Raw genomic sequence first — 16601 nt, 5'->3', positions numbered from 1 at the left:
GGTTGATGGTTGGACTTGATGATCTTAAAGGTCTTTTCCAACCTTAATGGTTCTGGGAGAGCACAGGGCAGATCTTAGAGCAGTAATCTCTTCTGCTGTGTGCTTAAGAAGCATCTCTCTGCATTAATTTAAGTCTATGTGGTGGGATTATAGTTAACCTTCAATCCAGACTCAAGAGACGTGCTCACCAGTTATGAAGTATATACGTAATCTTTGCATAAGAGGGGTTTGGGACTGTAAGCTATTGAGGCTGAGTAATATGCCATCTCATGTACCCATGCACCGCAGAACACTGCAAAGCACAGCGTTTCTCTTGGGCCTCTGGATACTTAAATGATACGTTGATAGGAATACAAAGTGATGCAGCCTTTTCTAGGCGCTGTACAGTCGCAAACAGTTTCCAGCTTTGCGAGTTGTTTTAGCTGAAGAGATGACTACTGTTAGCAACGGTTTCCTGAAAAGTACACACTCATATTGGGATCCCTCTGACCAGTTACAGAATTACCTGATAAAATAACAGTTAAGAATTTCAGTCCGTTTTTTCTTTTTCACTGAAATCATGACTGTGTGCTTTTCTGTGTTTGCTGTTTTAAACAACTTCGCAATATGTACTAAAACTATACCAATTATTTCTGTTTAGACCTATTCTGTATCTTCATCAGGAGGTGGAGTTAGCGGAGTACTATACTTACTTTTGCTTTAAAGTTTATCTTCAAGTGATGCATAGTAATGTTTATGGAGCTATAGTAAGTTTGAAAGTCGAGACAACTTTACTTCCCCTTTAAAATGAACAAAAATATTAATGTAGAGCACTACAACCAAGAAGAGATATGAAACATCGCTCTATTTAAAGCTACTTAGAACATATATTTTTCAGCTTCTCAAAGGAGCTTAAGATGTGTTTCCTGTATGATAGTACTCTAACAATTCATAGCTCTCATGTCAGGAGACTGCAAAAAACAAGCTTATTTTTCATGAAAATATTTTAACTATGTTCTCAGCAGAATATACAGAATGTGATCCTTGATTTCCTCCTCTCACCCTAAAATGATTGCCAGCCGCAGGGCAAAGGCTTCCTTTTTCTGTAGCTGTCCAGTTTTTACATTTATCACCCTCTCTCATACATTTTGTGGAATCCAGTGTGGTATTTCAGAAATGACATACGGTCCTTCATGGAAGCCACCAAATTCTCACCTTTCCAGAATTCCCAAGCATTTATTTTAGGCAAAGGTGCTTGAAAGAACAGACATACTAACTGAAATGGTACAGAATGTTATTGGCTGTTAAGTTTTTATCAGTTGCGGTGTCCTGAAAAAGTCTACATTTACACCTACGTTTTGCATGTCTCCTAAGAGAAAGCAGCACTGCTGGTAATGAATAAAGAATGAAGAACATGGAAATTTGAAAGGCTGGATTACTTCAGAGGTGCTTTTTGTGAACTTTTGTAAGGAGGCTTCCAGAAGCGGAATGACGTTGCAGAAACGTGTTTTGCAGTGGAAAGTTCCTATTAGAAGTAGCTGCATGAAATAGGAACAGCAAAGGCTGTAAGAAGACTGACCCCGAAGCCAGTGGCCTTCATACTGAGCAGTAGGCAGTGGTGCTCTTGTGAACGCGCATCCTGAACACCTCTGCACATTTACTTTGCCACCGTCTGGCACTGGCTGAATTGAGTTCCCGCTTCTGTGTGAAGAAATTTGAACAGTGTTTTTACTTTCTTTTTTCCTTCCGAATCAGAGATCTCGCCATACGTAAGCTTTACTTACGTCTCTTTAAATGCTCCTTACAAGTTACGATGCTGTAGCTTAGCTGCCCCTCTGTTTTGTTAATTAGTTCCCCATAAGCGCCAGTGGAACTACTCTGTGGGTGATAACAGCCTTTACAGCTGACAGTTGATGGACTCTCTGAAATCCCATGCAAGTCATGTTTACAGTCTTAATTTGTATAGTTTGGGACTATTTTAAAATAGTCTGAATTAGGCTAATGATTAAAAAAAACCAACCCAGTAACAGTCTTTGGCATGCGTGGTATGCATTTTCTGTCTTTCACTTAGTATCTCCAAGGGGATCACTTGGATAATGTTTCCCACACTCTTCCTACTCTAACTTTTTTCACCTTGTACCTGAGCCAAATGTCTTTGCACCTTCCTACTGGATGTCTCGCTACAGCTTACAGTAATGCAGAAGTCACGAAAGAAATTTCGTCAGCTATCTCGTAATCTTTCTGGAAACCTTCCCCTGTTGCGCTGTCACCAGATCCCTGACACCGCTGTTAAATCTGGAGTGCTAGTGTAGATGGATAACCGGCCGGCTTTTTGCCGTCCTCTCAACTCTACCGGACGTGGTGGCGGAAAGGGATGTGCCAAGGCTGCCTAAGTGTTCCTATTGTTGTTAATTCGAGGTGATTCGCCATAAAAAGTTCAAAATGAAGTGGTTAGTGGCTGATGGCTTGGGAAATAACGTCCTGTGTCTTGTGGGCTGAGGTTAGAATCACTTGATTCTTGTAGAGCACGTACAGCTTTTGAGAATACTTGCCTTGCCTTTTGACAGGCTTTGCTGGTACTCCAGGATACCTTTCTCCAGAGGTGTTACGAAAAGATCCTTATGGAAAACCTGTGGATATGTGGGCATGTGGTAAGAAGTTATTCTGAAAAACGATGTTCAGTCTACCGTAAAGTATTTTGAGGGAGAGAGATGACATCCAGAATACATTACATTCTGCATCAGATCATATGTAGTAAAAGTCAGTATTAATTTTTAGAAGAGGTCATAGGATTTTTTCATTATTAGTGAAGATGTGTTACCATGGCATTCTTGGCCATGTCTACACAACACACTTTCACAAAGTATGAAAAAACATTATTTTACTTCTACCCACACTTAATTTGGTTGTATTTATGTAAGCACTTTTCTTTAGTCAGAGTGAATCATCTCTGTAAGACTAGCAGATGGACGTTTTAATTTCCTATTGACCATCTACTTATACAGATAAATAGACTTGCCTAACTTTTGTTTGCATGAGATTAGTTAAAACACAATCTTACAGACACCAGTACAAGCCATGATAAAACCAGAGGTAAAAAATGTGTTTTCCTAGAACATCCATGATGACTGCAATTTTTTTCGCCAGCTAGCTAGACATTTTCAGTGTTCCTGATCTGATGTTGTGTCAGATATTCATTACTGCCCGCACTCTGCATAGGGTTTTATCTTGTGAACCCTACATTTACTATCTTCTCCAGTATGAACAGGCAGTGTTTGGGATAGCTGGGATAATACTGCTGAGCCATTTGTTTTGCATGGTGGTCAGGTGCAAAATGAATTTCTGGGGTTTGTTTCTTGAAATTACTTAATATTACTGGGAATTTTCTACAGGTGTCATTCTGTATATCCTCCTGGTGGGATATCCTCCTTTCTGGGATGAAGACCAGCACAGGCTTTACCAGCAGATCAAGGCTGGTGCTTATGATGTACGTGCTATACTATGTCTATTCAATTATTTATAATTGTACCTCTAAATAGGAGTTTTATAGAGTGAAAAGTGGAATGAGAATTATTTCTTAGGGTTTTTTTTTTATTATTGGTTATCTTTTTGATCCACTCAATATAGTAAATGTCACTTTAGTAACATGAACCTTATTAGGACGGGAACATCCTATACTAATTTAAATCTAATTTCCCTGCAGCTCCAAGCTTTCATTGTCTGGTCCGTGTATAAGTTATGCAAGCTCATGTTGTCCTGACAAACCTGTTGAGACCTCTGTGAACTCCCAAGGGCCTGTGCTTTTCCTTGTGGTTTATCACTTCAACCAATCAGTTACTGTAGATTGTTTTTAAGAAGTCTTAAGCTTCCTAAATATACACCGTGATACTGTTGTATTGCCCACTTTTGGAAAAACAAGCTGCTAATAAGGCTTTTCAAAAGGAATTGGTTTCATTAGCTGTGTGTGTTCCAACAAAAAGCATTATGAGTGTTGGTGAGTAAGAACTGATGATTTGGCGACATGATGAATTTTGCAACATCATTCCTGTATATTATATTAAACAGACAGAAGGCTGTTGGGCCTCAAATTTAAGTAATTTGTGAATGATGAAGGGGAAAAGACAGAACCTTACCATTTTTAAGCTCTCATTTGAATGCAGTCCTGGAGGGCGATGACTGAAAAGGGAGTTGTTTTGCTATGGCCTTTTAGTGAAAATAAACTTACGGTCCGTCAAGTCGTCTTCCTAGTGAGTAAGTCATCGTACAGTAATGAATATTTTTAATAGTGGAAAACAAAAAATCCTCAAGTTAAGGTCAGTTCACAAAAGCAGTTGAAGACATGGGGTTTTTGCCTTCCATTTGCATTTGAACGGGCGCTTTGAGTGCAGGTATAAATATTTTGCTGAACAGGGAGGTGTTAAATTCATAACTGCTTAGATTTATATACCAGAACTTTATACTTAGATTTATATACCAGAATTTATATAATACAGTTAGCGTTAAGATTTACGTTGAAAGAAAGCAAACAAGAAGTTTGAATAATAATGCTTAATATTTTTGTCTTCATTAGAAGAGAAACTAGGACTGTATTAAGTGCTGACCATGTGCCTGTCAGTTGAATGGAATTTGTTGTTCTCTCTGCCATTGTTATTTTATGCTATGAATTTCAGTTTGCATTGTGTTATTGTAAATATATAAATGCTGTGCATTTGAACCAAATAAAAGTCAAAATAATAACAGAGAAAAACATTATTTATAAAACTGACTAATTCAAACTTTTCAAATATACAGAAATAGTATCAATAAAAATCCTTAGGTAAAATTGTGTAGAGATTGTAGAAGATGATGTACACATATATATTTTTTCTTAAGTTTCCCTCACCAGAATGGGATACAGTGACTCCTGAAGCAAAAGACCTTATCAATAAAATGCTTACCATCAACCCAGCAAAACGTATCACAGCATCAGAAGCACTAAAGCATCCATGGATCTGTGTAAGTAATTTCCACTGATTTAACAGACTAATTTGGCAGACAGATCAGCTTGTGCTTTACTTCCGCATATAGTGAAGGTGTTCAGAGGATAATTTTTGTCCTGCTCATGCAGCTGTGTAGCGAGGGGAGTGTAAAATTGCAGTTGTACAGGTACAATCAATAGTGTCGTATATTGAGGACTCAGCCTGGGATAAGATTTTTTCAGAAACCAACTCCTTTGCCGTGACTTTGTGGTGCAGAAGTTCCAAAATTAGAGTGTTATTTTAAATTATCAGAGAGAAAAAAAATGTACAAGAAAGTAATTTTCAGTTAGGTAATGCTTTACATCTTCATTTCCCTAGAACCATTGTGATAAGCGTGAAATGTGAAGGCAGGAATTTAAGGGACTTTTTTTAAGAGTCAGTTTGCAGGTAGCAGAGGCTGCCTATCTGTTACCGGATCCAGGACTGTTTTCCAATTCTCGGTACGTTCCACACTCTGACTTTGCAGGTAGTCTGGGCTGATACCTGGAAAGTCACAGCGAGACATATAGCTGGTTCCCAACTCTTTCTTCATTCTAGTAGGCTGCATTATCTTGCCTTGAAAATTGTGAAGCAAATTATGTTGAGTTACAGGGAAAATGCAGGTACCGTGGCATTTTCTCTGAAATACTTCCTCCTGCTGTACCTCACCTCATATCACTAATGCTAAAGAAAACTTTCATTCATGTTTTAGAACATATTTTTCAAAATCATAATTAGGTATGCTACTTTGATTATGTTTCTGTTGTGTAACCAAAGTTCTAAGATTTTGTGTATTTCTTAGTCCCTGTTTCTTTCAAGAGGGCTTCACATATGGGAAAGGCTGGGTAAAATGAGACCTTGGTTTTGTTGACTTGGCAACTTCCGAAATATGTAGAAAACTGCATAAAGGGATAGTCGGACAGGGTGGAAATTAAAGACCCGAGTTTTGGACCGTGTGGGTTGTAGTATGTATGTTGACGAGTAAATAAAATGTTAGGTGTCCGTCTGGGCATGTTAAAATGATTCTTTCCTTCTTCCCTTAGCAACGTTCTACAGTTGCCTCTATGATGCACAGACAAGAGACTGTAGATTGCTTGAAGAAATTCAATGCAAGAAGAAAACTAAAGGTAAGAATGAAAACTTCTGCAAGGATGAGTAACTAATTTTGGAAAGATTAAGTATGTTGGCTTTTGTTCCACGTGTAAAACAAATGGTCCCTGGAATATTATGCTGAAAAAGACTATTAGATAGATGATCAACTTTTGAGCATGAGGATCTTAAACTTTTCACAAAAGCGAACGGAACATAGCATAATTTGGTTGGATTAAAAATAATAACAATTACCTGCATTTATACACATTAACAATATTTCATTGCAGGAAAATCCTTAAGGTTATTCTTTTAGATTATTCTTTGTTTTCTCCTGACCAGACAGGATAACTTTGCAGGTGTGAACTTTTCTAATTAGCACATTACAAATAAACTAAAAAAGAAGTAATCACATTTGTAAAGTCTGTTTCATATTCAGCTATGTATTTTGCTGACAGTTACCGTGCCTGTGAGTACTTGTGGCTTGTGCATTACGTACTCACAATCAGTAAATGTTTGAGATTATCAGTATTGCTGATAGATGTGTAATTAAAATTAAATTACAGTTTATGCACTCATGGCATCACATATGATAGATAATACACAGACAATCCATTCCTTCAGGATTAGTTTAGTAATTGATGTAATTTATGTGTGTGTGTTCCTTTTTGTTGTGTCATATTGACATTCAGAATTTCACACAAGCGTGATGCTAATTCGAAAAAATGTATGTGTACACAGGGGGCCATTTTGACAACTATGCTGGCTACCAGAAATTTCTCAGGTATGTTCATTGAGCTCCAGATTAATGTGGATTTTATTTTTTGACGTCTGTGACGACTAAGATCTAATTAGGATTTATTAGTACAGAAAGATCTTTGTTCTTCAGAAACATCTAAACATGGTGTATCTTAAGCAATTTCCTTTGCAGAAGCAAACAAGAGAATTTAAACTATGGGGGCCAAATAGAATCTCTTGTAGATGACAGTCTAATTTTTTAGTAGAATGTGAGTTCCTCCTTTGGTGGGAGAAAATCAAAAATAATGCATATAACTCCACATGTATAAGTATCACCAAAAAACATTTAAAAACTTATTTTTATATACCTGAAATCTCATTCCAGGCTTCTGCTGCATCTTGTATTGAGGGGGGGCAGGAAAAAGGCACATTCATTCTTTATTGCTTTGCTAAGGAGTAAGAAACATAGTAAAATGAGTCCTCCTTTTCCTTCTCTTCTAATGCCTAGCTTGATGTAACAAGAGATGTTTCCTTTTTATGAAATAATTTCATAGTGATATCCCTGGAGATTTAGATCTTTATACTACACAAATAGCAAAAGCTAAAGTAAGTTTGCTGTTAGTAGTGTTAGAATTGTCCTCGGTAGCAGTATTGCCAAAACTTTGATGCTATGCTGAATTTTTCATTTTACCATTTGAGATTTCAAGTGACTAGTGAAAAAGAAGGCCAAATTTAAAAATGAGTGATTTTACATATCCTCCTCCTCTGCAATGTAACTATTGGAGCGTAATGCAAATTAATGTACGGACAAAAACATGCTTTGGGCATGCTTTGAATAATAATAAGCACTGAATCATCCAAAATAAATTACATAATCGTGAATGCAAGAATAACTTGTGCGGTTTGCATAGTACTTGAAACACAATTTCTTTCTTAGTTAGGTATTTAATATGTGCCGATAAGACAGAAGGCTGCATTTATGTAAATTACATCAGGTTAATGCTTAACATTAACTGCATATTCTTGTAAAATTACATCTTGTAAAATATCTTGGCTGCATATCTTGTAAAAATGAGCTATTACTAAATATCAAACAAATACATCATTTCTCATCACTTTTCATAACTGTCACTGTCTGTATATGTAAGGGTTAATTTCAACTTTCATGAACCAAAGAAAAGATGAAGTAATATTAAAATAGCATTTCGGCATGAAAAGCAAACAAGGTTTTTGGCTTTGTTTTGGATTTTTTTCACCTGTCATCTGTTTTACACCATAATGATCCATATTTTTCCTTGATGACATTTTTTCAAGTTGTTTATTCGTTGTATTTCATTGCAAAGCATGCTTTTGAAGGTCATTAGTCCATAACGATGTGGTTGTAAAAGTGTTTTATTTTCCTTTTTCTTTCTTCCTTTTATGTGGAATGTATATTTCTTGTGAGGTAAGACCCTCAGCACGTGAAAGGAACATCTTTTTTCTCTTCTAAATCAAAATTGCTGTTTGTCCTAAACCACTTTAATTTCTACATGTTGTCACAACACCATTTCAGTCTGCTTTCTGGCCTGTTAGCGCTGCCGTAGGTTTTATTTATAGCTACTGCTTGTAGTTGCAAGAAACCTTTCATTGTGGGCTTAATTTAGAACACGCTAATTGCTTTGCTACTGCAAATTCTTTAACTGTTTGATTTGTATGCAGTATCTGTGCTTAAAGAAAGATGCATCAAAATATTATTAAAAATATATCCCAAGCCAAAACCAACAAAGGCAGTTGAGTGTGGAATATGTCCTATAACATAAAATACTGCATAATAATCCATACTAGGCACATTTTGAAGGACACGCTGGCAATGCCATAAACATAATACTCGTCGTTACTGCTTTTGGTGCCCTCATTTCACTGTCATTTAATTGTTTACATATAACGTAATACTTATTAGGCATTAAAAGAACTCAGGAGTTTTATGCACAAATTCAGCAAAAGGACCTAGTTTGTGATGAACAGCGGCCTATAAGAATTAATTTACGTTTTCCCATGGTTTTATAAGGGTTAACAGTATAAAGCAGGCTTCGAAAGCAATGAACTTCTGGGGTTTTTTGTCTTAGGTTTTAGAAACAGCTCCTCCCTTTCGCTTTCCCTAAATGAATTTCGGAAGTTAATGGAGCGCCCACAATATTTGCGGTGGCGTAAAAATCTAAGGCCATGTTTCATCAAGTCCCGTAAGCACACGTTGCAACAGGATGATTGCACATCATCTCAAAAATACATGTAAAACAATTTCTTCCCGATATTAACGTACATGTTTCTGTACGTAAAAACCTGCGGTGATCCTGTTGCGTAATGCAGGCAGATCTCTTCTTGTTCATTTTTGTTGTAAATCATGGGCCTTGTGAGAGTTTGAATGGTAGCTTTGGCTGATGTCCATGATTAATAAACTGCATTTGGAGGGCTGATACATTAGTGAAATTACAAACATTAACCTGACTTCCCTTTCCTTTTTTTTTTTTCATGTAAAGAACACAATAAAGGACATCAGTTATTTCTGTACAGTTTCCAAGGTGGTCTTACGTTTTCTCTTAAGAAAGAACAGAACCAGAGCTAAACGAGCGCTTAATGCAGGTGTAGCCAGAGAATAAGCCACAAAGACAAAAATCAACTTCAAGTTTAGACCGCATACTCAGTGACTCCAATATCCTCAGCTCGTTTGAGCAACCTCAGGCTTGCAAGGTTCAATTGTTTGGGGTTTTTTTTGCGTTAAAGAGAAAGATGCCAGTAATGATGGGAGCTCCACGTCAGGACCGTCTCCCTTTGGTTGTGCCAGGTGAAGGTGAAGCCTTTCTAAAAGGCTTCCTACTTCTAAGCAAAACAGCGTGTATAGAACAACGCTTTCTTACAACCTAAGCAGTGATACGCTTTCTGATAGGAAGATTGGGTCATAAACAACAATAAAAACAAAAAAACGCCAGGCTTGCTTTGTAATTTATTACTCTTCAGGTCTTTGGCAGTGAGTCGTGAAGCTTTTGCGCTTTAGTGACTAGTTCAGTTGAATTACTATATGTATGAACATATATACGTATTATATATATGAATACTGAATTCAGTTGAATTTAGTGAATATTCAGTTGAATAGCTCACCCGTCACGTGGTGACGTTTGTCAGTGCCGGGTCCTTGTTTGCGCATTAGCCCTCCAAATTCTGTAATCTGGGGTGATTTGGCCCCGTTCTCTGAGCCAGTGTGAAGCAGTGGAACTGCAAGCTTAACACAGGGGTAACGTCTTGGCAAGCCGAATTTCCCCCAGCAGTTCTCACCGCTCCGAAGGAGTTTGGTCAGTGGGCAACACAGTTCAGGACAGAGCAGGTTTTCCTCGTTAGAAGCTGGAGCAAAGCCCACCGTTTCTTCCTACGGGCTCCTAGGAAGCGCTCCTCCAGAGCAGCCCCTCGCTAGCAGGTCGCTCCTCCGTCCGCGTTCGGCCTTTCACGCGAGGTGGCTGGTGCTCTCACGGGGGGAGATCCCCAAAGAACCTTTGCTCAGAGGTGCTTTTTTAAAACCCAGTTTACTTTTCCTTAGGTGGAACAGGTAGCGTTGTACCTCACTGTGCTCTCCGGGTACCTTGTTGATCCGATCCTGGTTACTTTTATGTCGCCGCCGTATGAATAACGTCATTAAGATACCAGTGCGCTCTGCAAACACCCTATCCAAGTCCCTGCCATCAGAACAGCATTTTTTCGTTGTCGTATCAAACTGTCCCCGTCAACAATTGTAAAAAATACTGCAGGTGAAAAAAATGAACATATCCGGGGCTGCGGCTTTTACACTCGCCCTGCTTCCGCGGCCTCTGTGCCACCCAAGGAGGTCTCTCCTTCTATAAGCACAGTTAACCTACAGCTTGAATCAATGGGAAAAGAGACGTATTGTCATCTTAAGTATTTCTACTTTCTTAAATATTTTATTTCCTATGCTCGGAGCAACACAAGGAGGAAATAAAAGCTGAAAACCTGTCTGCAGCTGGGAGGCAATGGGGGTTTGCTGTGTAGCCAGGTGACCTCAGTGGTAGCCACCCGACACTGAAATTATTTGTCTCGTTTTACAGCAGCCAAGAGTTTACTGAAAAAGCCGGATGGAGTTAAGGTAGGTTAAAAACGCGCTCTAAAATACATTTTTATTATCCACTGCCTATCTGTAACTTTTGCCAGTTTTTAGAATCGATTATTGTTATTTCTCTCCTTTATAGAATTTGTTAATAAGTGCTTCTTAACCGTATATTTCAAGCAATTAAGGTTAGGTAAAGCTTAAAAATGAAATAAAAGAAATATTTGAAAAACAAGCATTTAAGTAAGTGGAAGATAGAAAACAACTGGAGAAAGTGCTTTTCTTACGATTTTAATGAAGGATGATTGTGTAATTAATAGCACAATGTTAGTAACTAGCTTGTAAATATAAATGATGGCTTGGTGGTGGGCGTGATAGCTTTTAGTGTGCATCTGCAGCTCTGTGGCCTCCGTGTTTCCCTTTGACTTTTCATTAGGTTTCATGGAAGACCAAAAGTTCACCAGTAGGCTTGGCTCCACATGAGGTGTATTCTGCCAGATGTACTTGCTATATTTGGCAGAACTTGAGGGGTTTACTATCTCAACAAATCGGCTCATCCTGACTAATAGACCTTGCTAAGAAGGGAACATTTTGGCAGCTTTCATACATGATTTAGAGCTCCTATTCTCATGTCACCAGATCCTGCAGGAGGAGAGATGCCTCACAAATGAAGGTTCTGGATAAGTACTTTGAAAAACAGCCAGAAAAAAAAAATATATCATTCAGCAATGAATAGTATTTTATTTCTTCTCTCACAGGACTCCTGAAGACTAAAATAAGTGCCTCAAGGTTTCATTATATGATTCAAAAGATATTCTTCTGTGATCTGTGTGTTTGCTCAGAAGTGTGTCTTTGATCTGAATTTTAATTTTCTATTTAATCTTAACTTTTTACTTCACCAAACTGTTGTATACTTAAATACCAGATTCATAGTATATTTGTCCCTTTTTCTCCCACACGTGCACACTTCTCCTACCAAAAAAAATCATGAGACTGACTTAAAATGAAGTGAGTACACTACGATTTCAGTGCTTCTCACTGTCAAGTAGTAGATATCACAGTTATGTGGAGAAGCACACAGTCAGTGCTATTTTGTCATTCCTGTGGAAAACCCTTAACATGTTTCATTGTGGAATATATAAATTCTATGCACTCTATCTGACCGGCTTTTTCTTTCTAAATATCATTCCTCCTACAGGTCTATGATGGTATTTGTTATATCTCAATTTTTATTATGATACCGGAAACAATTGTTGCCAAAATTTTGCCTAAATTACACTTGTTGGGATTTGATACTTTGATTTTCAGCACATTTATGTGTCTGCTGTTTGTCTGCATGGTCATGTGGAGCAAAGGGAGTAAATTTACATCTGGGGAAAGTCTATTTTTGTCATTTCTGTTTTGAGATACTATATACTCCATAGATTTCCCCCTCCCCCTTCCTACAGCTTAAGCTGTCTTTCTTAACAACAACAACAAAAAAAGCCAAAACAGAAATATACTGTACTCCATGCATTGATACTTCAAATCCAACCAGTCACATTTTCTTCTTTTCCTTTCTCTCTGACTGGTCAATTCAGAAAAGGAAGTCCAGTTCGAGTGTTCAGATGATGGTGAGGATCTTTATTGACAGATTTTTTTCCTCCTGTGAAATGTTCACACTCAGAAATCAAACACTTGCATTTAGTTTTGTTAACATACTGTGAGAAGCTGCAAGACTTTAAAGTACGACCTTGCGAACTTTAAGCCTGCACTTGCTATATGCCATCCGGAGTGAATTGTTCTGCAGTTCTTTCAAGCAAGTTTTTTTTCTTTTTTTTTTTTTTTTCTTTTTTTTTTTAACCTGGGGACATACGAAAACATAAAAGTAGATGTAACATTGGCCAATGCAGCTGCCCTTAGTAAATAAAATAATAACAAAATAGTAATCTTAGAACAGCCTTCTATTAATGTTTAAAACCTCCTTATTTTAAAAGCTAATAGTATTAATACCATAAAATGTAACACAAACCACATTGCTCTGCACAGTGAAATCATATTGCTTTAATTGAGCCGCTGTAGACCAAGATGCCATGCTAAATGCTCAGGAGTGGGAAAAAAAAAAAATTTCACAGCCTTCCCATGCTCCGGTTTCCCAGCTAACGTCCTTCACAGCTCAGGGCTTCGTCACAAGATGTCCCAACTGACAGTCAGCCTCAATAACTTTTCTTCCTCCTCAGCCTGCTCTGCAGTCTTGCATTCATCTGGCCTCTGTGATGCCACACAGCAACTTACTATATTCCTGTTTATTATGGTTTTTAATCTGACTTTTGAGATGCTCGTGATGATCAGCTGTGACGTCCCAGCCAGCTTCTGTTGCTGCTGCCAGGAGAGCGAAAGCAAATCCCTCATCCGCGCCTTGCGCGGGGAAGCATAGAGCTCCTCGGGAAGCAAAAATTGCTGGTCAGGTCCGAGCAGACATGTAGTTCCACAGGTAAATAGTCAGTTCTATGGGTGAGCGCAGAATCGCAGTGACAGAGGGTCGGTGGTGGCAGCGTCCAGATGAGGGTCACCAGAAAGGTACGGTGGGGATACTCCTAGTATCCCAAACTTGAAGCGTGCTTCAACTTTTTGTTATAGAAGTACCACGTGGAAGGTTAAGTCCCAAGATACAGGTTTGCTTTCTTAAAATTATAATATATTGAAAAAAGACTGGGAACGATTCTGCAGCCATGCCCGGCTGTTTGGAGCATTTACGTGTGTCTGTCCTGCACTAGCGTCAGACCTAAGAGAGTGCCTTTTGACAAGCGCTGCGTTAGCGTACAAGTTCTCCTTCTTCCCAACAAATAGAAGGTCACCGCTTAAGCATAATTCAACTTCAGAATAGCTGTTGCATATGAAAATATTTTACTCCTTTGGGAATCGTTTCCCTTTGCTGTTAGAAATATATGCAAAATACACCGTGCGTGTTCATATCTTAATAAAAGCACATATATACGTTCTCTGAGAGAGGGAAAGTATACCGGCGTATTGCTGTCCTCTCTCTAAGTTTCAAAGGGTTTTTCCAAGTTTACACAGAAGAAATAACTGTATTTTGAATTACATGCTCTCTTTCTGCTTTAACTAATGACTGCTGTATTCTCGATACCTTACTAAGAAATTTTGAATATATTTCCTGCAGTTTTCAGCAGTAGCTGTAATGGATCTTGTTTATTTTTATAGGAGTTTCACCAAGGGAGTATGGACCCCAAGCCTGCTCTCCTTACTCAGGCAAAATTGGAATTGAAATTTGATTAACCTGTTTTCATGATGTATTCAACAACAAGCATTCCTTTGGCATATCACTTTATTTTTTGGATTAAGCTACTACTGAATAGGACTGTATGAAATCTGGTGAAATCTTCGTTTCTTTCCTCGTGTTTTTGTTACATGCCTATCTGCCTTTTGTCAGGGCCTTTTTATTCGTAGTCTCTTGATGACTATGCTGTCGTAAAAATATGGACTTGCAGCTATACAACTTGATATGTGTTTTTTCTCTTGTTTTGGAAGATTTAGTGTGCCGTCAAGCGGTGTTGTACGTGTTCTCACTATTCCACAGTTCTTCTGTAGAACTTTCATTTACTGAAGTGGTGGGTTTTTTTGGTTTTTGAAGTTTTTTCCTGAGTAAGGAGTTCAGGTTTTGTCCATCTTTCAGTCCCATAAATATCAAAGCAAGTTAGTTCATATATAAAATAATTCTGTCTCCCCGTGAATGACTTTATGCACAAAGGTGTTTATGCTCTCCCTCTTCAGACACCCCTGCAACTTACAGCTGTAACTGTGAATAGGTAAATGAAATTTCTTTGACAATAACTAGGCCAAGTTGGGGCATAATCGAAACACTTGGAACTCAATAAGGACTCGTACTTTCTCTTAATGAAAATTTCTGGAGAAAGACCAGTGTTTAAAAAAAATAAGTGTTTCTCATCCTCCTGCTGTAGAGCATGGTGAACTTTGGTTTTTAAATCAAATGAAATTATTTTTGTTCTGTGCGGGAGAATGGTTCCTGTCACAGATACTACTAAATAACATTTAGTATCAAAATCATTTTCTCTGACATTAACTAAGGAGACTACTGTATATTTTTCAAAGCCAGTTAAATGCTGGTTAAGGTAATGAAATTTGCAGTCTGTAATTAATTAATGCAAATCTTGTTGACATTTCTGTAATCTAAACATATCCTAAGTCAGATTCAGTTCAGCTGCAGGCTTAATGCCTGCAAACAACAAGTCAGCTGCCACACCTGTACCACAGTAAAATAATCATCAAACAGTGCTGAGGACATGAAGTTCTGTGACTTTCCCCAGCGGCATTAGCTTCTGAAGGCTGCAATTTAGCAAAGCCTTGGAGCAGGCAAAGCCTAAGTGTCTGGGAAGCTGAAGGCTTCATCTGAGACCGCGGAGTCATCGGGAAGTTTAAGTCAGAAGTCGGCTGTTCCACCCGCAGCTCAGTTGGGACCGCTGTCCTAGGACTTCCTCCTTCCTTGTGCCTTTTCACAGACGGTACTTCGCATATCGCCGTTCTCTAATCGGTGTAGAAAGGCTCTTCTTTTAGAAGAAAACACAGTAAATGTTGTCCCCAAAATTGCTAGAGTTTGTTTCTTTAAATGAAGAAGTTAATCACATTTTATAAAAATCCCTTAATGAAACAATTTGGGACTTTTTTCCTTTGTTTTGCGCATTTATTGCTAAGTACCGTGACTAGAAGGTTCAGTAGAACTTTTTTTTTTTTTTGATCAAAATCTTTCCAGACAGTATATATCTATACACTCAGTTCTGCATGCTGCTTTGGACTGCTCTTGTTAAAATTAGACATGACCAAAATGTACATAAACTTTTTTTTCCTAATTATTGTTAAAGGAAAAAAATGACATTTTTCACACTAGTTTTACTATACATTAATCTTGCTTCTTAGTGCATGGAAAAAGTGGCTCGGTACATTATTTTTAGTATTTCTGTTCTTTTCATACCACGGTATTTATGAAAGCTGAATCTTAAAAATGGATTTAAAGAATCAGATACCTTTAAACTTACTGCTAAACAGTTTAATTTGAATTAAAATTTTGTATAAGTAAAAGCCAAAAGTCTTGTAAAGGTCTGCTACTGTGCTTAAGCTTAAGAATTAACATGTAAAGTTAAGCAGATAGGTGCTGATTTGTGGAGTAAGACTACAGACGCTGTAGTGTGAAACCTTACACTTTTAGGTTATAGTACCAAAATTGAAAGGCCGATACACAATTACTGCAGGATTTTTGAGACTGCAGCAAATCACAGCTGCCAGTTATTTTTGTCTAAATTAAAACCAAAAAAAAAAGCCAAAGGGGCAGCAGTCTCTTCTAGCATCAGTTGTATTTAATCAGACCTGGAATCAGTTACATGTGTTCAAATCTGTTCCCAGAAGCCAGCAGAACAAATCTATAGATTTCTGGAGAGCTATGAATAATCAAATACTATTTATGGTAGTAATAGGTAATTAGAAATAAGGAACAACGGGGTGCAATTATTTAATACCGTTGCCTGACAAAAAACCGGCAGTGGCTGCTTAGGACTTTCTTCAAACCCGTGTTAATTCTGTATTCTTCTGATATGTGATTAGCTGCTACTTTAAAGGCTCTCTGTTCTTTTAAGTGTCACAGCCGAACCATCTATACCGTGAATCGACCGTGGTATAGCGCATCTGAAAGCCTGTAG

General features: G+C 37.9%; 1 protein-coding gene across 14 annotated transcripts in view; it reads left to right on the top strand.

Annotated features, from left to right (window-relative positions):
• CAMK2D (calcium/calmodulin dependent protein kinase II delta) overlaps window positions 1-16601 on the top strand; it is a gene marked incomplete at both ends in the record, with an annotated part of 157292 nt that overhangs the window by 117840 nt on the left and 22851 nt on the right. For 6 of the 14 annotated variants that reach the window (XM_081998736.1, XM_081998744.1, XM_081998745.1 and 3 more), the window contains 6 exons: window positions 2547-2630; window positions 3372-3466; window positions 4852-4974; window positions 6020-6103; window positions 6807-6849; window positions 10895-10932. In XM_081998736.1, the coding sequence (XP_081854862.1) occupies window positions 2547-2630; window positions 3372-3466; window positions 4852-4974; window positions 6020-6103; window positions 6807-6849; window positions 10895-10932 (467 nt within the window). Of the gene's footprint in view, window positions 1-2546; window positions 2631-3371; window positions 3467-4851; window positions 4975-6019; window positions 6104-6806; window positions 6850-10894; window positions 10933-12473; window positions 12507-16601 lie in introns of all 14 variants that reach the window. The other 8 variants (XM_081998741.1, XM_081998737.1, XM_081998733.1 and 5 more) reach the window with 3 other exon arrangements.

The sequence above is a fragment of the Phaethon aethereus genome (genome assembly GCF_964289735.1).
Source record: "Phaethon aethereus genome assembly, chromosome: 4".
In the NCBI taxonomy this organism is placed as follows: Eukaryota; Metazoa; Chordata; class Aves; order Phaethontiformes; family Phaethontidae; genus Phaethon; species Phaethon aethereus.
This window is presented reverse-complemented; position numbering and strand designations above follow the sequence as displayed.